Source organism: Chlorocebus sabaeus, chromosome 8 (genome assembly GCF_047675955.1).
Source record: "Chlorocebus sabaeus isolate Y175 chromosome 8, mChlSab1.0.hap1, whole genome shotgun sequence".
Classification (NCBI taxonomy): Eukaryota; Metazoa; Chordata; class Mammalia; order Primates; family Cercopithecidae; genus Chlorocebus; species Chlorocebus sabaeus.
The window spans coordinates 37,919,208-37,940,511 of record NC_132911.1 but is presented as its reverse complement, the minus strand read 5'-3'; the positions used below and the strand labels follow the sequence as shown (position 1 = coordinate 37,940,511).

The 21,304-nt window shown below is 42.1% G+C and overlaps 1 protein-coding gene across 2 annotated transcripts in view; it reads right to left on the bottom strand.

Moving 5' to 3' along the window:
* The window catches only part of BAG4 (BAG cochaperone 4), a 33,157-nt gene that overhangs the window by 6,806 nt on the left and 5,047 nt on the right, over positions 1 to 21,304 (bottom strand). The window contains exon 2 of one of the 2 annotated variants that reach the window (XM_007962192.3): positions 8,965 to 9,072. The exons of the other annotated variant lie outside the window; for it this stretch is intronic. Coding sequence (XP_007960383.3) covers positions 8,965 to 9,072 — 108 coding nt within the window. The remainder of the gene's footprint in view (positions 1 to 8,964; positions 9,073 to 21,304) is intronic. 2 annotated transcript variants of the gene reach the window in all.

Genomic DNA, 21,304 nt, shown 5'->3' with positions numbered 1-21,304 from the left:
ATTATTTGCATTATCACTGTTGTTAGTATTATCATGGCTGGGTCACGACATGAACCCAGACCTGACTCCAAAGTCTAGTTCTTTGTATTATACTATCACTCTGCATCCCAAATGATACTAACAACAAACTCCTCACATATTGCTCACTATAGTTTTAAATAACCTATTCAGACTCTTATCCACACCCAGAATCCTCAGTTTAATAATCCAAATGAGATTCAAGCTAGGCAGGCAGGCTGGCTCATGCCTGTAATCCCAGCACTTTGAAAGGCTGAGAAGGGAGGATCACTTTTTCTTTTTTTGAGACGGAGTCTCACCCTGTTGCCAGGCTGGAGTGCAGTGGCGAGATCTCGGCTCACTGCAACCTCCACCCCCAGGTTCACGCCATTCTCCTGCCTCAGCCTCCCGAGTAGCTGGGACTACAGGCGCCCGCCACCTCGCCCGGCTAGTTTTTTTGTATTTTTTAGTAGAGACGGGGTTTCACCGTGTTAGCAAGGATGGTCTTGATTCTCTGACCTCGTGATCCGCCCGTCTCGGCCTCCCAAAGTGCTGGGATTACAGGCTTGAGCCACCGCGCCTGGCCAATCTCCCTCTTACATTAACTATAAAACTACACATGCTACTCTCCAAACTGATCTATGATGCAATCTCAATGAAAATCTCAGCTGCCTGGCCGGTTGCAGTGGCTCACGCCTGTAATCTCAGCACTTTGGGAGGCAAGGTGGGCGGATCACCTGAGGTCTGGAGTTCGACACCAGCCTGACCAACATGGAGAAACCCCGTCTGTACTAAAAATACAAAATTAGACAGGCGTGGTGGCGCATGCCTGTAATCCCAGCTACTCCAGAGGCTGAGGCAGGAGAATGGCTTAAACCCGGGAGGCACAGGTTGCTGTGAGCCGAGATCGTGCCATTGTACTCCAGCCTGGGCAACAAGAGTGAAACTCCGTCTCAAAAAAAAAAGAAAAAAGAAAAAGAAAATCTCAGCTGCCTTTTTTGCATAGGTTGAAAAGCTGATCCTAAAATTCATATGAAAATGTAAGTGACTCAGAATAGCCAAAACCGTATGGAAGAAGAAAAAGAAAAAAGATAGAGTCCATCTCTTTGGAGAGACTCACACTTACTGATTTCAAATTTTACTTCAGAGTCACAGTAATCAAAACAGTTTGGTATTGGCTTAAGGACAGACATATAGATTAATGGGGCAGAATTGAGACTCTGGAAATAAACCCTTACATGTATGATTTTTAAGAAGGGTACCAAGGCTGGGCATGGTGGCTCATGCCTGTAATTCCAGCACTTTGGGAGGCCGAGGCAGGTGGATCACTAGAGGTCAGGCGATCCAGATCAGCCTGTGCAACATGATAAAACCCCGTCTCTACTAACAATACAAAAAAAAATTAGCCCGGCATGGTGGCAGGTGCCTATAATCCTAGCCACTCGGGAGGCTGAGGCAAGAATCACTTGAACCTGAGAGGCAGAGGTTTCAGTGAGCAGAGATGCGCCACTACACTCCACCTTGGGTGGCAGAGCAAGACTCTGTCTCAAAAATAAAAATAAAAAAGGGTACCAAGATAATTCAGTGGAGAAAGCATAGTCTTTCAACAGATGATACTGAGACACAACTATCCACACGTAAAGCAGTGAACTTGGGCCTTATTTTGCACCATATTGTAAAAATTAACTCAAAATGAATCATAGACTAAATGTGAGAGCTAAAACTATAAAAAATTTTAAGAAGAAAGAGGGCCGGGCGCTGGGCCTGTAATGCCAGCACTTTGGGAGGCTGAGGCAGGTGGATCACGAGGTCAGGAGATCGAGACCATCCTCACTAACATGGTGAAACCCTGTACTAAATATACAAAAAATTAGCTGGGCATGGTGGTGGGCGCCTGTAGTCCCAGCTACCCAGGAGGCTGAGGCAGGAGAATCACTTTAACCCGGGAGGTGGAGCTTGCAGTGAGCTGAGATTGTGCCACTGCACTCCAGCCTGGGTGACAGAGCGAGAGATCACCTCAAAAAAAAAAGAAAGAAAAAAATCACAGGAGTAAATCTTTATGATCTTTGGTTAAAGTCTTCTTAGACAAGACATCAAAAGCAGGAGCAACAAAAGAAAAAATAGAAAAATTGCACTTCATCAAAATTAAAAGCTTTTGTGCTTCAAAGGACACCATCAAGAGTGTGAAAAGCCAACCCAAAGAATGGAAGAAACTATTTGCAAATCATATACAGTCATGCACTGCATAACGATGTTTCCGTCAGCAGTGGAATGCATACATAACAGTGGTCCCACAGGATTATAATGGAGCCGAATAACTGTATTGCCTAGTAACAGTGTAGCTGTCATATGTGATAGCACAATGCATTACTCACCTGTTTATGGTGATGCTGGTGTAAACAAACTTGCTGTGTGCCAGTTGTATATAAGTATAACACATACAATTATATGTAATACATAATGCTGGACAATGATAATTGACTGTTACTGGTTTATGTATTTACTACATACTACACTTGTTACCATTTTCTTAGCGTGTACTCCTTCTATTTGTATATTTTTTAAAGGTTAACGTAAAACAGCCAGAAGGAGGTCCTTCGGGAGGTATTCCAGAACCAGGCATTATCATAAGAGATGACAGTTCCCATTCGTCTTACTGCCCCAAGATGAGGAGGTGAAAGAGAGTGATACTGATGATCCTGACCCTAGGTTGCCCTATGCTAATGTATGTTTGTGTCTTCCTTTTTAACAAAAACAGTTTTAAAAAACAAAAACAGCCAGGTGTGATGGCTCACGCCTTTAATCCCAGCAGTTTAGGAGGCCAAGGAGGGCAGATCACGAGGTCAGGAAATTGAGACCATCCTGGCTAACGTGGTGAAACCCCATCTCTACTGAAAAATACCAAAAATTAGCCAGGTGTGGTGGCATGCGCCTGTAGTCCCAGCTACTCGGGAGGCTGAGGCAGGAGAATTGCTTGAACCTGGGAGGCGGAGGTTGCAGTAAGCCAAGATCAAGCCACTGAACTGCAGCCTGGGCGACAGAGTGAGACTCCGTCTCAAAAACAAACACAAAAACAAAAACAAAAACAAACTTAAAAACAGGAAAAAGCTTCATAGAATAAGGATATAAAGAAAGAAAACTTTTTTTTTTTTTTTTTTTTTTTGAGACGTCTGTCACCCAGGTTGGAGTACAGCGGCGTGATCTCAGCTCATTGCAAGCTCTGCCTCCCGGGTTCAGGCCATTCTCCTGCCTCAGCCTCCTGAGTAGCTGGGACTACAGGCGCCTGCCATCTTGCCCAGCTAATTTTTTGTATTTTTAGCGGAGACGGGATTTCACTGTATTAGCCAGTATGGTCTCGATCTCCTGACCTCGTGATCTGCCCACCTTGGCCTCCCAAAGAGCTGGGATTACAGGCGTGAGCTACCACGCCCGGCCCCAAGGAAACATTTTTGTACTACTGTACAGTATGTTTGTATTTTAAGCTAAGTATTACTATAAAAGAGTCAAAGCTTTTTAAAATTTAAAAGTTTATAAGGCCTGGTGCAGTGGCTCACTCAGGTCTGTAATCCTGGCACTTTGGGGCGCTGAGGCAGACAGATCACCTGAGGTCAGGAGTTCGAGACCAGCCTGGCCAACATGATGAAACCCTGCCTCTACTAAAAATATAAAACTTAGCCAGGTGTGGTGGCACACGCCTGTGGTCCCAGCTACTAGGGAGGCTGAGGTGGGAGGATCACTTGAACCCAGGAGGTGGAGGTTGCAGTGAGCCAAGATCACACCACTGCACTCCAGTCGGGGGGACAGAGTGAGACCCTGTCTCAAAAAAATAACCTAAAATAAAATAATAAAATAAAGTTTATAAAGTAAAATGTTAACAGTATTTATTGAAGAACGAAAAGTATTATCATACAAATTTATGGTAAATTAAGGGTACAATGTTTAAAAAGCCTACAATAGTGTACAGTAATATCCTAGACCTTCACATTAACTCACCACTCACTCACTGACTCACCCAGAACAACTTCTAGTCCTGCAAGTTCCATTCATGGCAAGTGCCCTGTACAGGTGTAATATTTTGTTATCTTTTATCTGTATTTTTACTGTATCTTTTCTATGTTTAGATGTGTTTAGATACACCAATACTTACCAGGGTGCTACAGTTGCTTATAGTATTCAGTGCAGTAACATGCTGTACAGGTTTGTAGCCTAGAAGCCATAGGCTATACCATATAGCCTAGGTATATAGTAAGCTGTACCATCTAGGCTTGTGAAAGTATACTCTACGATGTTTGCACAATGACAAAATCACCTCTTGATGCATTTCTCAGAAAATATCCCCATTATTAAGCAATGCATGACTATATTTGATAAGAAACCTGTATCTAGAATATATAAAGAATGCTGAAAACTCAACAATAAAAAGAAAACCCAATTTTAAAATGGTCAAAGAATCTTTTTTTTTTGAGACAGAGTCTTGCTCTGTCACCTAGACTGGAGTGCAACAGCGTGATCTCATCTTGGCTCACTGTAACCTCCACCTCCTGGGTTCAAGCAATGCTCCTGCCTCAGCCTCCCAAGTAGCTGGGATTACAAGTACCTGCCACCATGCCCAGCTAATTTTTTGTATTTTTATTAGTGAAGGGGTTTCACCATGTTGCCCAGGCTGGTCTCAAACTCCAGACCTCAAGTGATCTGCCCACCTTAGCCTCCCAAAGTGCTGGGATTACAGGTGTGAGCCACCACACCAGGCCCAAAGAATCTGAATAGACATTTCTCCAAATAAGATATACAAATGGCTAAAAAGCACATGAAAAAATGCTCAAATCATTAATCATCAGAGAACTGCAAATCAAAACAATGAAATACCACTTTGCACCCACTAAGATGGCTATAATAATTTTTTTTTTTTTTGAGACGGAGTCTTGCTCTGTCGCCCAGTCTGCAGTGCAGTGGCACAATCTCAACTCACTGCAAGCTCCGCCTCCTGGGTTCATGCCATTCTCCTGCCTCAGCCTCCCAACTAGCTGGAACTACAGGTGCCCGCCACCATGCCCAGCTAATTTTTTGTATTTTTAGTAGAGATGGGGTTTCACTGTGTTAGCCAGGATGGTCTCGAGCCCCTGACCTCATGATCTTCCCACCTCGGCCTCCCAAAGTGCTGGGATTACAGGCGTGAGCCACCATGCCCAGCCTATAACAATTATTTTTAAAGGAAAATAAGTATTGGTAAGGATGTGGAGAAATCAGAGCCCTCATACATTGCTGATGGGAATATAAAATGGTGTAATCCCTTTGGAAAACCATTTGCCAGTTCCTCAAATTGATAAATATAGGGTTACTCTGTGACCAAGCAATTTCATTTCTAGGTATAGACCCAAGATAACTAAAAACATATTTCCACATAAAAACTTGTACATGAAGGCGTAGCAGCATCATTTATAATAGACAAAAAGAAAGACAACCCAAATATCTATCAGTTGATGAAATCTGGTATATCCTGACAACATGAAGAAGGCTGAAAACATTACATAGTGACAGAAGCCAGAAACAAAAGGCCACATACTGTATGATTCCATACAAAATGTCTGGTTAGAAAAATCCTGAGAGATAAAAAGTAGATTACAGGTTGCCACAAGCTGAGGGGAGGGAGAATTGACATTTTAAGTGCAGGGTTTCTATTCGGGGTGATGACAGTGTTCCAGAATTAGACAGTGATAATGGGTAAACTTTGTGAATATACTAAAAACCAACTGCATTGTACACTTTGAAGGGTGGATTTTATAGTATGTGGCCAAACCACAACTATGTAACATTCAGCAATAACAATGTCTACTTCTCAATTTCAGTCACAGGGATGAGGCTGACACAAGTAAAATGAAAGTTTGTGGTAAGTACTAACATGATCTTTATTTTACATTCCATTATCTCTGATCAGCCTCATCCTGAAGTTCATATATACATGATCATTATAGGCTAGGCACACAGGCTTACACCTATAATCCCAGTGCTTTGAGAGGCCAAATTTGAGAGGGTAGCTTGAGGCTAGGGGTTTGAAACCAGCCTAGGTAATACAGAAAGACCCTGTCTCTACAAAAAAACAAATGAATTAAAAAGACATGGTGATGTGCACCTGTAGTCCCAGCTACTCAGGAGGCTAAGGTGGGAAGATCACTTGAGGCCAGGAGGTCGGGGATGCAGTGAGGTGTCATCATCACACTGTACTCCAGCCTGGGATACAAAGCAAGACCCTGTCTCAAAAAAAAACAAACAAAAGCCGAGTGCGGTGGCTCATGCCTGTAATCTCAACACTTTTGGAAGGCGGAGATGGGCGTATCTGAGGTCAGGAGATCGAGACCATCCTGGCTAACACGGTGAAACCCCGTCTCTACTAAAATTACAAAAAATTAGCTGCGCATGGTGGGGGGTGCCTGTAGTCCCAGCTACTAGGGAAGCTGAGGCCACAGAATAGCGTGAACCCGGGAGGCAGAGCTTGCAGTGAGCCGAGATCGCACCACTGCACTCTAGCATGGGCGACAGAGTGAGATAGCATGGGCGACAGAGTGAGATAGCATGGGCGACAGAGTGAGACTCTGTCTCAGGGAAAAAAAAAAAAAAAAACAGAAATATGGCTAGATTAAAGAAATTATGGAAATATGCAAATATGACAATTACTCCTTTGTCAGTACAAACATTTTGAAAAGTAATTTGGCTGTATCTAATAAAAAATGTACACACCTGACTGGGTGTGGTGGCTCATGCCTGTAATCCAGCACTTTGGGAGGCCAAGGCGGGCGGACCATGAGGTCAGGAGTTCGAGACCAGCCTAGCTAACATGGTGAAACCCCATCTCCACTAAAAATACAAAATTAGCTGGGCATGGTGGTGGGCACCTGTAATCCCAGCTACTCGGGAGGCTGAGGCAGGAGGATCATTTGAACCTGACAGGCAGAGGTTGCAGTGAGCTGAGATCACGCCATTGCACTCCGGCCTGGGCGACAAGGCAAGACTCCATCTCAAAAAAAAAAAAGAAAAAGAAATGTACATACCTACAGCCGACAATTCCATACCCCAGGGAAATTCTTATCTCATATTTATTTATTTATTTATTTATTTATTTATTTATTTCGGAGTCTTGCTCTGTCACCCAGGCTGGAGTGCAGTGGCCAGATCTCAGCTCACTGCAAGCTCCGCCTCCCAGGTTCACGCCATTCTCCTGCCTCAGCCTCCCAAGTAGCTGGGACTACAGGCGCCCACCACCTTGCCCGGCTAGTTTTTTGAATTTTTTAGTAGAGATGTGGTTTCACCGTGTTAACCAGGATGATCTCGATCTCCTGACCTCGTGATTCGCCCGTCTTGGCCTCCCAAAGTGCTGGGATTACAGGCTTGAGCCACCGCGCCCGGCCTTATCTCATATTTATATAACAGAAAGATGAAAACCAACGATGAGCAAAAGAAGCAAGCTGCAGCAGAGTGTTTGTTAGTATGAAATCACACATATCAAGTTTAAAAACATGTAAAATAAAAGTATCTAAAGTTTATGGATACATAGGCAAGTGGTAAAGGCATAAAAACACAAATGGAATAATAAATACAACTTCAGGCCGAGCATGATAGCTCACGCTTGTAAACCCAGCACTTTGGGAGGCCAAGGTGGGTGGATCACTTGAGGTCAGGAGTTCGAGACCAGCCTGGCCAACATGGTGAAACCCCATCTCTACTAAAAATCCAAAAACTGGCTGGGCGCAGTGGCTCACGCCTATGATCCCAGCACTTCAAAAGGCCGAGGCAGGCAGATCACAAGGTCAAGACATCAAGACCATACTGGCCAACATGGTGAAACCCCATCTCTACTAAAAATACAAAAATTAGCTGGGCGTAGTGGTATGTGCCTGTAGTCCCAGCTGCTCGGGAGGCTGAGGCAGGAGAATCACTTGAACCCAGGAGGCGGAGGTTGCAGTGAGCCAAGATCATGCCACTGCACTCCAGCCTGGCAACAGAGCAAGACTCCATCTCAAAAAAGAAATAAAAAAATTAGCTGGGTATGGTGGTGCGTGCCTGTAGTCCCAGCTACTCAGGAGGCTGAGGCAGGAGAATCGCTTGAACCTGTGAGGAGGAGGGTGCAGTGAGCTGAGATCATACCACTGCACTCCAGCCTGGGCGACAGAAAATGACCCTGTTTCAAATAAATAAAAAAATTAAATTTCAGTAAATGAAAATAAGTGTCATTGGGTTTCAATTAGTATTTGGTTTACTTTTCTTAAAAATCTGAAACAAATGTAGCGAACAGAAATTGACAAATTAGAATGCTAGATTTTTGGATTTTTTTGTGTTTGTTTTTTGCTTTGGGACGGAGTCTTACTCTATCGCCCAGGCTGGAGTGTAATGGTGTGATCTCAGCTCACTGCAACCTCTGCCTCCTGGGTTCAGGCGATTCTCCTGCCTCAGCCTCCCAAGTAGCTGGGAGTACAGGTGCCCACCACCACACCCAGCTAATTTTTGTATTTTTAGTAGAGACGTAATTTTACCATGTTGGCTAGGCCAGTCTTGAACTACTGACCTCAGGTGATCTGCCCGCCTCAGTCTCCCAAAGTGCTGGGATTACAGCTGTGAGCCACTGCACCTGACCCTGCATGCTAGATGTAAAATGTACATATTTTCTGTACTTTTTGTAAGGTTAAAATATTTTAAATTAAATGTCTGTAATAAGTCAAATTTTCAAAAATAAGTACATTTTATGTTTGCTGATTCTGGGTCCTGAAAAATAATTTATTATGCCTCAAGCTATAGGTATATTTGCCTAGATATATCCTTATCTCTGAGCTAAAAACATTAAAATGAGATTGATGGAGCCCATTACAGCAAAGAAAAAAAACAAACACTCATCACTGCTCTGAAATCTGCACAGGTTTTGAAAATAAATCTATTCATTATGAAAAAGTTCAGAAAGTCTCTGTTTTTAAACCATACCTGGCCTTGCAATTCTGGTCTTACAGGATATGTACTTGGGTAAGGAGCCCTAGATCTCGCAGAAGAATTCCAATAGTTAGAATTGTAGCTAGGATATGGTGGCTGCTCCTAAGAAAAAAAGAAAGATAAATTCACTCTTAATAACATTCATACATCATTTTAAGACAGATTGATAGAGGCAGGTTATAAGGATTTAAAAAAAAAAGCAACAGACAAAAAAAAGCAATAAGCTGGGCACAGTGGCACACGCTTCTTGTCCTGCTACTGCGGAGGCTGAGGTGGGTGGATCACTTGGCCTCAGGTGATTGAGTCTAGTCTGGTCAACAGAGACCCCATCTCTTAAAAACAAAAAATAAAAGAAAAAAGGCAATAGGACCCCACTATAAAACTACTATTATTCAGTACATGGTAAATCAAATGCTCTGGGACAAAACAATTATTAGTAAAAAGCTGTTCTTATCTGTTTCACTAATGACACCACACCAAATGCTATATAAAGGAATTCTACTACATCAAGATGATTAGCAAAATCAGAGACATTAGATCACCTCTAGCCTTCTTCAATAACTAACCCTCATGACTACTAATTTAATTAGTGCAACAAAATGGTTCTTTGCTGTTGTTATATTTACCAATAACTTTGGAACACAAAGACATTACTACTAGAGTTTAGCTCAAGCACATACATCTTTAATCTCCAACTTCTTTGCCTTGACACACCCTAGTTTTTTCATATTCTACTCTCTGCTATGGCTAAGCTTTCTGCTGGCAACCTCAGTGTCAGGCTTTGATGCAGAACATTTACCAATCCAAAGAGAAAATCTAGCTATAACAATAATTTCATCAGCCTTTCTCTCCAACTCAGAAAGTTAATGCAATGATTTGCAAAAAGTCAATAAACTTTGATAAAAGACTAAACAGACTCAAAACTTCTCAGAGCACTTATTATCTGATTTATTACATACATTATCCTATGAGTTATTTTGCTTTCAACTGTATAGATTTAGGTTTTGTTTATTTTTTAAATTTTTTTTTTATTTTTGGAGACAGAGTTTCACTCTTGTTACCCAGGCTGGAGTGCAATGGCACGATCTCGGCTCACTACAACCTCCGCCTCCCAGGTAGGTTCAAGCAGTTCTCTTGCCTCAGCCTCCCGAGTAGCTGGGATTTCAGGTGCCTGCCACCAAGCCCAGATAATTTTTTGTACTTTTAGTAGACGGGGTTTCACTATGTTGGCCAGGCTGGTCTTGAACTCCTGACCTCAGAAGATCCACCCACCTAGGCCTCCCAAAGTGTTGGAATTACAGGCGTGAGCCACTGTGCCCGGCCCAAGTATCGTTTTAAGCTTGAACAGGACCTTCAACATTTTATCTAAAACTTTGAATATGATTTCACAAAGAAATTCATTGGCAGCTGAAATAACTGAGAGATTATCACTATTAGCTTAACTGCAATACTTATCAGTTTCATAATACTTTGTTTTCACTAATACTTTGAATTTTTTTCAGTAATCATAATTATCAACACTGTTGGTACTGTTATCTTGGTACTGTTATGCGGGTATTAAAGTTGCAAATGAATACTTATATTGGTATTACTGGGAATCAGTATTTTCATAATGGGACACAGGAGACACAGATATAAGAATACTGAAACTTAAAACCTTATAATCCTTAATTTGAATTGTAAATATCAGTATGAATTCAAACTGTATTTTATCTTCTTAAAAAACCACCAACTTGGCCAGGCGCAGTGGCTCACGCCTGTAATCCCACCACTTTGGGAGGCCTGATGCGGGTGGATCACCTGAGGTCAGGAGTTTGAGACCAGCCTGGCCAACATGGTGAAACCCCATCTCTACTAAAAATATAAAAATTAGTTGGGTGTGGTGGCAGGTGTCTATAATCTCAGCTACTCAGGAGGCTGAGGCATGAGAATCACTTGAACCCAGGAGGCAGAGGTTACAGTGAGCCAAGATCACACCACTGCACTCCAGCCTGGGCCACAGCGTGGAGACTCCGTCTCAAAAAAAAAAACTCACCAACTCAGGCTGGGCGCAGTGGCTCAATCTGTAATCCCAGCACTTTAGGTAGCTGAGGCAAGAGGACTGCTTGAGGCCAGAGACCAGGAGTTCAAGACCAGACTGGAAAATAATGAGACTCAGTTTCTACTCAAAAAATAAATAAATAAATAAATAAATATCAGGTGGGCATGATGATGGGTGCCTATAGTGCCAGCTACTCAGGAAGCTGAGAAGTGAAAGGCAGAGGCAAAGTCCAGGAATTCAAGGTTATGGTGAGCTATGATCTATGACTGTGCTATTATACTCCAGCCTGGGCAACAGAGTAAGACCCCATCTTTAAAAAGAAAAAACCAACCAACTTGATAACCACACACAGAATATAATTCAAATAATTCTTGAACAGTTTTCTGAATGGACATCCTTAGTGGTACATATTCTAAAGGCAAAAGAAATTTTAAAATATCTTAAACTCTTCAAATAATGTTACTAGTAGTGATATTACTATCTAAATTTTTAAACTTTCTTGTGTGTATTGTAGAATAGAATAAATACATACAGTAGTGTTATTGGGAACCGATACTGTCACAAGGACAAGGAAAGATAAAATATGGAATGGGGCAAGATGAGGAAAAACTGGGGGATAGTGAATGTGGTTGCGTCAATACAAACTCACATAAGAAAAAAACATAATTTGGCTGGGCGCGGCGGCTCATGCTTGTAATCCCAGCACTTTGGGAGGCCAAGGCAGGCAGATCACGAGGTCAGGAGATCGAGACCATCCTGGCTAACACGGTGAAACCCCGTCTCTACTAAAAATACAAAAAATTAGCCGGGTGTGGTGGTGGGCGCCTATAGTCCCAGCTACTCAGAAGGCTGAGGCAGGAGAATGGCGCGAACCTGGGAGGTGGAGCTTGCAGTGAGCCTAGATCGCACCACTGCACTCCAGCCTGGGCAACAGAGGCAGACTCCGTCTCAAAAAAACAGAACAAACAAAAAAGGTAATTTAACCTTTTATGCAAAACAAACAAATATGGGTGAAAGTGACAGTGTGCCAGTTCACACAAAGGATTTAGGAGTCGCTGCAAATTCTAGCAACCCTCTTGTGTTCCCATGCCCTCTACAAGACCTACATTATCTTATGGGAGCTGTGTTTTCAACTGAAGTCGCAGGATGAGAAGACACACAGGTAGACCTAAACTGAACCTGGGGCCTAGAGCAGAACCACTAGAGTGGACTCACAGACCCTGAGCAAGAAATAAATGTTTATCATTATAAGCTACTAAAACCCTGGAACTGTTTCAGCATAGGAAAAGTCAATCAATGCAATAATTATCAAGTTGGTAACATAACCATAGAGAAAAAAGAATTACTTCAAATGACTTTTAGCTCACATTATATTTTAACTGTATGTCCTCAGTGGAATTTATTCTCTAAGGATAAGCTGAACTGCAAAGAAACCTAAACTGCATCCATTAGTTGTTACTTATAAAACTGGTATTCTTATTTTCAAGTTTTACTCACTACCATCCAATTCACCTATTTAAAGTATATAATTCAGGCCTGGCATGGTGGCTCACGCCTGTAATCCAAACACTTTGGGAGGCCGAGATGGGTGGGCCACTTGAGGTCAGGAGTTCAAGACCAGCCTGGACCACATGGTGAAACCTCATCTCTAGTAAAATACAAAAATTAGCTGGGTGTGGTAGCAGGCACCTGTAATCCCAGCTACTCAGGAGGCTGAGGCATGAGAATTGCTTGAAGCCGGGAGGCAGAGGTTGTAGTGAACTGAGATTGCACCACTGCACTCCAGCCTGGGCGACAGGGGCGAGACTCCATCTCAAAAAAAAAAAAACAATTAGCCAGGCATAGTGGCACACACCCGTAGTCCTAGCTACTTGGGAGGCTGAGGCAGGAAAATTGCTTGAACCCGAGAGGCAGAGGTTGCAGTGAGCCAAGATCGTGCCGCTGCACTCCAGCCTGGGTGACACAGCAAGGCTCCCTCTCAAAAATAAATAAATAAATAAAGTAAACAAAGTCTATTTGGTCTGATATTAATGTAGCCACTCCGGCTTTCTCATAGTTGCCATTTGCATATTTCTTTTATATATATATGTATACATGTATATATATGTGTGTGTGTGTATATATGTAATTTTTAATTGACACATAAAAGTAGTACATATTTTTGGGATACATGTGACATTTTGATACATGTATGTAAAGTGTAATGATCAAAACAGGGTAACTGGGATATCTGACACTCAAATATTTATCTTTTCTTTATTGCATTATATTTATTTTTCCATCCATTTACTTTCAAACTATTTGTATCTTTAAACCTTAAGTGTGCCACCTTTAGACACCATATAATTGGATCTTGTTTTTATTTTTATTTATTTATTTTTTTTTTGAGACGGAGTCTGGCTCTGTCGCCCAGGCTGGAGTGCAGTGGCCGGATCTCAGCTCACTGCAAGCTCCGCCTCCCGAGTTCATGCCATTCTCCTGCCTCAGCCTCCCGAGTAGCTGGGCTGACTACAGGCGCCTGCCACCTCGCCCGGCTAGTTTTTTTGTAGTTTTTAGTAGAGACGGGGTTTCACCGTGTTAGCCAGGATGGTCTCGATCTTCTGACCTCGTGATCCACCCGTCTCGGCCTCCCAAAGTGCTGGGATTACAGGCTTGAGCCACCGCGCCCGGCCAGATCTTGTTTTTTTTAAATCCAGTCTGTCTTTTGACTAGATTGTTGAATCCATGCACATTTAATATTATTGATATAGCTGGATTTACATGTTTTATTTTTACTTTTTGTCATCTACTTTTACTTTTTGTTTTTTATATGTCTCATGTGTTTTTATCCTTTATTCCACCTTTACTGCCTTCTTTTGCATTAAGTGAATATTTTGAAATGTAGCATTATAATTTAATGATTATACATTTTTATACATTTTTTTTCTTTAGAGGTTACTTTTGCATTAAGTGAATATTTTGAAATGTAGCATTATAATTTAATGATTATACATTTTTATACTTTTTTTTTCTTTAGCGGTTACTCTTGGGCTAACAATATACTTCTTTTTTTTTTTTTTTTTTTGAGACGGAGTCTTGCTCTGTCACCCAGGCTGGAGTGCAGTGGCACAATCTCGGCTCACTGTAAGCTCCACCTCCTGGGTTCACGCCATTCTCTCAGCCTCCCGAGTAGCTGGGACTACAGGCGCCCGCCACCACGCCCGGCTAATTTTTTTTTTTCTATATTTTTAGTAGAGACAGGGTTTCACCATGTTAGCCAGGATAGTCTTGATCTCCTGACCTCGTCATCTGCCCGCCTTGGCCTCCCAAAGTGCTGAGATTACGTGAGCCACCGCACCCAGCCGGGCTAACAATATATTTCTCATCAGAATCAGCTTCTGATTTATACTAACTTAATTCCAGTGAGACACAGGAATGTTATTCCTATATAAGTCTGTTCCTTTTCCCCTTTTTTGTGATTTTATTGTTATCCACATTATGTCTACAAATGTTACAAACGCAACATTACATTGTTATACTTATTACTTTATTTAATGTCTTTTAAAGAATCTGAGAGAAGAAAAGAGCATATTTGTATCTTTTGTTATATTAACCTTGTTATTAATCATTTCTGATATGTTGGTGTGTTCAATGGTGTCTGACATTTCTCCAACACATGAGTCTTTTTTTCTCCTTCAAATTGTATAATCTGTATTGATCTATCTTCAAATTCATGAATCTTTCTTCTGTCAGTTATAGCCTATTGAACTCCCCTAATTTTTCATTTTAGTTATTGTACTTTTCAACTCCAGGATTTCTATTTGGTTCTTTTTTGATATATAATTGCTATCTCTTTAATGATATTCCCTATTTGACGTGACATTATCACACACCTTTGCTTCTTTAATCATAGTTTTTCAGTTATTTGAACATATATAATGGCTACTTTGAAGTCTTTGTCTATTAAATGTGACATCTGGTCACTTTCACAATCGGTTTCTGTTACCTGCTTTTTTTCCAGTGTATGGGTCATACTTTCCTGTTTCTTTCCATAGCTCATAATTTTTTGTTGGAAACTAGACATTTTAGCAACTCTGAGTACTACTGTTCCCACCTTTTCCACCTCAGGCTTGTTATTGTCATTTGCTCATTTGTTTAGTAACTAGCTGGATTATTTTTGTAAAGTCTGTTTGCCTTCAAACTTCAAGTATGAAGTATGTGATATTGCTCATTAGAAGGCACAGCCTTGGGGATGCCCACAGTCACCCTGGATGACAAAGGTTTTTGCAAGACTTTCCTTGAGTGTATCTTTCCTTGACCACATCTAGTTGTTAAAGCTTCACTAATTTCCAGCTGATTGCTCTACTGGTTTTAATAACACCCTGGGGCATAAATTGCTCCACAGACTGAGTAGATCAAATTTGGGTCCCTCTAAAGGCACAGTTAGTTCCCAAGGTCAGTGCTTGAGAGTTGTTCTGATACCAAAGGACTCCTCCTAGCTTCTTCTTTTCCCGGTTCTCTCCAGCAAACTAGCTGGCCTACAGTTTATCCTACATCTCCAGTGAATTTAACCAGTTTCTTTCCTATTGTTTTGCACAACAACCTCCGCAGTTTTTTTGAGTTTCTCCATACTCTTGAGCTTCTCCATACTCTTGAGCTTCTCCATACTTTGTTCCTTTAGGAAAAGATTAAGAGCTACCTGTTTTACAGCCTATTTCTGCTTCCAGATAAAACATCTGAGCCACTCTCTACAGCTATAGTGGGGACAATGGTGTGTTTATCTGAATGGCATCCCTGCTTTACGAAGTGGAGTACCCAGCGGAAGTGAGGCTGTAGACTTAGGTCTTCTCGGCTTGAAAAGCAAGGGTAAAGATGATCAGAGCCCCAGTATTTTCAGTAGTGCCTTGCCCAAGGTCAAGTCTCCATCCTAAGAGTAGGGACTGGGTGAAAGAAAGGAACCACCACCAGTCAGCCACAGTTACCTAGAATTTTGCCTCAGTGACAGGCACTTGGGGCAAAATGAGAAATGTTGGTATGCTACTCCTCCTCCTAGGATGAAAACCTTCTGACTGAGGCAATGGGGTAGAATACATGAAGCTGGAGCCCTGTGTTCTTGGCTACACCCTCTAGAGTGAAGTTTCTATCTCACTAGCTGCAAAAAAATGAGGGATGGAGAAGGTTTTAGTTCAGATATCACAGACCCAATGTTCTTCATGTTTCTTCATGGCCAGGCGCGGTGGCTCACGCCTATAATCCCAGCACTCTGGGAGGTCAAGGCAGGTGGATCACGAAGTCAGGAGTTCAACACCAACCTGACCAACATGGTGAAACCCTGTCTCTACTAAAAATACAAAAATTAGCTGGGCATGGTGACACATACCTGTAACCCCAGCTACTCAGGAGGCTGAGGCAAGAGAATCACTTGAATCTGGGAGGTGGAGGTTGCAGTGACCCGAGATCACCGAGATCGCCAAGATGGCACCACTGCACTCCAGCCTAGGCGACAGAGCAAGACTCTGTCTAAAAATAAAAATTAAAAAAAAAAAGTGTTTCTTCATTTGCTCTATTCCCTAGGACCATTTCTAGAAACTGTAATTTGTTGTTTTTTAAAATTAATGTTCACCAGTTTCACTGGGAACTAAGTCCACAGAATTCTTCATGCTGTCATGCCAGAACTGGAACCTGGCATTATTTTGAACTTATTTTACACATTATTGTCAGATTGTGCAAATATTTGTAATTATTTTAAGTTAGGAATCAAGATTTTTTCATATAAAATACACAAAGAAGTTAAAATTCCTATAATGTTAAATTTGAATTAATGTAAGTATGAACTCATTTATTTTTCTATTTTAAAATACTTATTTTATAATTCTGCCCTTTGGAAAGGTCTAGACACACTGACAACACAATAATAATTACTATATAAGCCAGGCACCCAACTGTAATTTCTGTACCAAGTATTAAGGTATTGGCCCTTGCCCCTCAGGTCCAAACACAGCACTCTTTTTCTTTTTTTGAGACAGAATCTTGTTCTTGTTGCCCAGGCTGGAGTGCAGTGGTGCTCTCGGCTCAATGCAATCTCCGCCTCCCAGGTTCAAGCCATTCTCCTGCCTCAGCCTCCGGAGTAGCTGGGATTACAGGCATGCACCACAACGCCCAGCTAATTTTTGTATTTTTAGTAGAGATAGGGTTTCACCATGTTGACCAGGATGGTCTTGATCTCCTGACCTCGTGATCCACCCGCCTCGGCCTCCCAAAGTGCTAGGATTACAGGCGGAGCCATTGCACCCGGCCGCAAGCATGGCATTCTACACTTGGCTCTGTGATGCAAGGCTGGAAGTCTACAAACATTTCTCCCTCCCCAGCTTGCTTGCTTTCTGGTTCTGCCAACACAGTATGCTAGGCTAGAGGAGAAGACAGTGGACTTGCTTCTTCCTATCTGTTTGCTGTTTCTCTCAGTGTCAGCCCCACAATGCTATTCAACCTGTATGCAGCAGTCAGTCAACAACACTCTTCAAGCTGAACGCCCTCAGAGGTACCTGCACCAGGTAGGAGGCGCCACCTCCTGGCCACTCTTCCAAGTTTCCAGGTTCTTTTTATATTTCATTTCATGTCATGTCATGTCATGTCATGTCCTTTCATTTCATTTATTTCATTTCATTTGAGACAGGGTCTCACTCTGTCACCCAGGCTGGAGTGCAGTGGCACAATCACAGCTCACCACACCCTCGACCTCCTGGGCTCAGGTGATCCTCCCACCTCAGCCTCCTGAGTAGCTAGGAATACAGAGGCCCACTACCGCCTGGCTAATTTTTGTGTTTTTTTGTAGAGACAGGATTTTCCCATGTTGCCCAGGCTGGTCTTGAACTCCTGGGCTCAAGCAATCCACCTGCCTCAGTCTCCCAAAGGGCTAGGATTACAAGTGTAAGCCACTGCGCCCGGCCATTCTTCCAAGTTTCCTGGTTCTAATCACCCCAACCTCTTCCCTTTATTCCCCAGCCCTAGGAATTGTAGCTGCTTCCTCCACTTACTATTTTCTGTTACTTCTGTGTTCTCTTTTTCCCTTTTGAGAACTCTAATAACCTATTTAGCTAATTTCCTAAATCAAATTCTAACTAGTGTGGTTTCTGTTTTCCTGCTCAGATCTTGACTTGACGGTTTCTAAATGTAATTCTCCACTTGGGAGAAAAATTCAACCAGGTTCTTAAGGAATGGCTGATTATGAGGCTTGGGACAAAATATATACAAAGCCTGAGACATCTTGTTGTACCAGAAATCAAGGGAGCTATCAAAAATCAATGGGTCATGCCAGCCATGGTGGCCCATGCCTATAATCCCAGCACTTAGGGAGGCAGAGGCAGGAGTATAGCTTGAGCCCAGGAGTTTGAGACCTCCCTAGGCAATATAGCAAGACCCCGTTCTCCACAAAAAGAAAAAGAAAAAAAAAATCAATGGGTTATGTCCAAAGGAATCAGAAGTCAAGAAAAAGGGACTCCCATTGACATAATATGGTATCATTTAAGCATCAAAAAGAACGACTGCTATCTGCTGCTAAGGTTTCCAGTACAGATGCAAAGAAAAGTGTCCTTGTGCTTGCCGTCTGTCTGATTGTGGCAGCTGAGATTAGATGGAAGAATACAGGGAAACTCTGGAATAACCTTGAAAACAGTGAAGAGTCTGTTTTACTCTGAAGAACCTAACTTTTGAGTCGGCGGGAGAAGTTTTGGGAAATAGCCCCTACCACCCTTACCTGGTTGACTACACTTGTAAAAGCTTAAAGGTGACCGGACGCGGTGGCTCATGCCTTTAATCCCAGCACTTTGGGAGGCCGAGGCAGGTGGATCACGAGGTCAGGAGACTGAGACCATCCTGGCTCATACAGTGAAACCCCATCTCTACTAAAAATACAAAAAAAAAAATTAGCCAGGCGTGGTGGTGGGTGCCTGTGGTCCCAGCTACTCGGGAGGCTGAGCAGGAGAATGGCGTGAACCCAGGAGGTGGAGCTTGCAGTGAGCCGAGATCATGCCACTGCACTCCAGCCTGGGTGACAGGGCAAGACTCTGTCTCTAAATAAATAAATAAATAAATAAATAAATAAAGCCAGTGTAAAGGTTACAGCTAATTAAAGGCAAGCCAGTGACTCTCTGGTCCATTTGGGAGGAGAAAAAAAAAAGACTGCAACTGACTGAAACACACTCAATATATTGAGTGTATGTGTGCACACATACATATATATGTTATACAAATGAGTTCATAATGCTACTTTAAAAAATGAGGGTGGGATTAAATGTTTAAAATGAGAAATACAGGCCGGGCGCGGTGGCTCAAGCCTGTAATCCCAGCACTTTGGGAGGCCGAGATGGGCTGATCATGAGGTCAGGAGATCAAGACCATCCTGGCTAACATGGTGAAACCCCGTCTCTACTAAAAAAATACAAAAAACTAGCCAGGCGTGGTGGCGGGCGCCTGTAGTCCCAGCTACTGGGGAGGCTGAGGCAGGAGAATGGTGGAAACCCGGGAGGCGGAGCTTCCAGTGAGCTGAGATCCGGCCACTGCACTCCAGCCTGGGCGACAGAGCGAGACTCCGTCTCAAAAATAAAATAAAATAAAATGAGAAATACAATTCCTTTTCTGTAATTTTAACAGACTTTAGGGATAGGTAAAAATTAAATCTTCTTAAATTCTTACCCTAGAATTCTTGTTTAAAAGATGGGTCAGTGGCCGGGCGTGGTGGCTCACGCCTGTAATCCCAGCACTTTGGGAGGCCAACGTGGCTGGATCACGAGGTCAGGGTTTGAGATCAGCCTGACCAACATGGTGAAACTCCATCTCTACTAAAAATACAAAAATTAGCCAGGCATGATTGTGCACCCCTGTAATCCCAGCTACTCAGGAGGCTGAGGCAGGATAATCGCTTGAACCCGGGAAGTGGAGGTTGCAGTGAGCCAAGATTGTGCCATTGCACTCCAGCCTCGGCGACAGAGTGAGACTCCATCTCAAAAAAAAAAAAAAAAAAAAAAAAAAAGATGGGTCAGTATGTATAGCTCAGTTGTGGTGGTAGTGCTGGTTACATAATTGTATGCATTTAACAGAACTCACAGAACTATACCCTAAAGACAGTGAAATTTACTTTATGTAAATTATGCCATAATTTTTTTTAATGAAAAAAAGAATGTCCTCAATTAAGCACTAAAAAAGTAGAATTTTATTGTCTTAATGAAAAATAATGTCTTTGTCTTTTTTTTCCTCCTTTTGGACAAAATGGGACAAATCTAAAAATATCCCCAGTAACAGTGAAAGTCTGTAGCTCATGGCCCTCCCAACATGACACTAATTCTATGAAATAGCAGTTTCACAGGAAACTGGCTGAAGCTGAACTCTATTCTATAAACTAAGTTACCAATTTTATCATGTGCCTAACTCTTTCCAAACTTTTTATTTGTTGAATGAAATACAAACTAAAACAAAGGTAAAAAAATGTTTTCACAAGCCACAATAATGTGAATTAAAGTTCTATGCCAAAGAAAATTTGATTAAAATTATGCAAGATAGCTAATGTATTTCCTTTCTTCTCTTTTGAGAAATAAATAATCCCAGATGAAGACTGGAGTCAATTCCTTTAAAGTGAATATATGATTACATTTTCCAAAGTGGCTTACCAACATTCCCCCAAACTGAAACCCCAGCCCAAACAAATCTAACAGCAGAGGAATCAGTAGCACTTGTACTACATAAATTCCATTTACAGATTTGCTTATATTTTTCATAAGAATTGGACAAAAATTATTAGTAAAGTACATGATAAATTATTTGTATAGCTATATAGTTCAAAATCACTAATAAATTACCTTATGCTCCTATACTGACAATCATAATTTTTTAACTTTTCAAACACATTTGGATCTCTTCCAAATGCTTCTCTGTTCTGTCCCTCTTGTCCAGCATCTAGTTCAAACATTTACCAAAGAAATTTCGCACAGCACCCCATTCTATTTCCTTTACTGTAAAAGATGACCTAGCCTCCTACTCCACCATAAGAGGAGACCAATAGCTGTTAATGCCCCTCTGCTCCAACTCCAAACTTGTTGCTTTTCTCCCTTTAGCTCAAAAAAGGTTTCTCAACTCTTTTCCCTTACTTTTTGTTTTTGTTTTTGTTTTGTTTTGTTTTGTTTTGTTTTTTGAGACAGAGTCTCACTTGGTAGCCCAGGCTGGAGTGCGGTGGCATGATCTCAGCTCACTGCAACCGCCGCCTCCCTGGTTTGAGCAGTTATCAGAGTAGCTGCGATTACAGGCGCCCGCCACCACGCACGG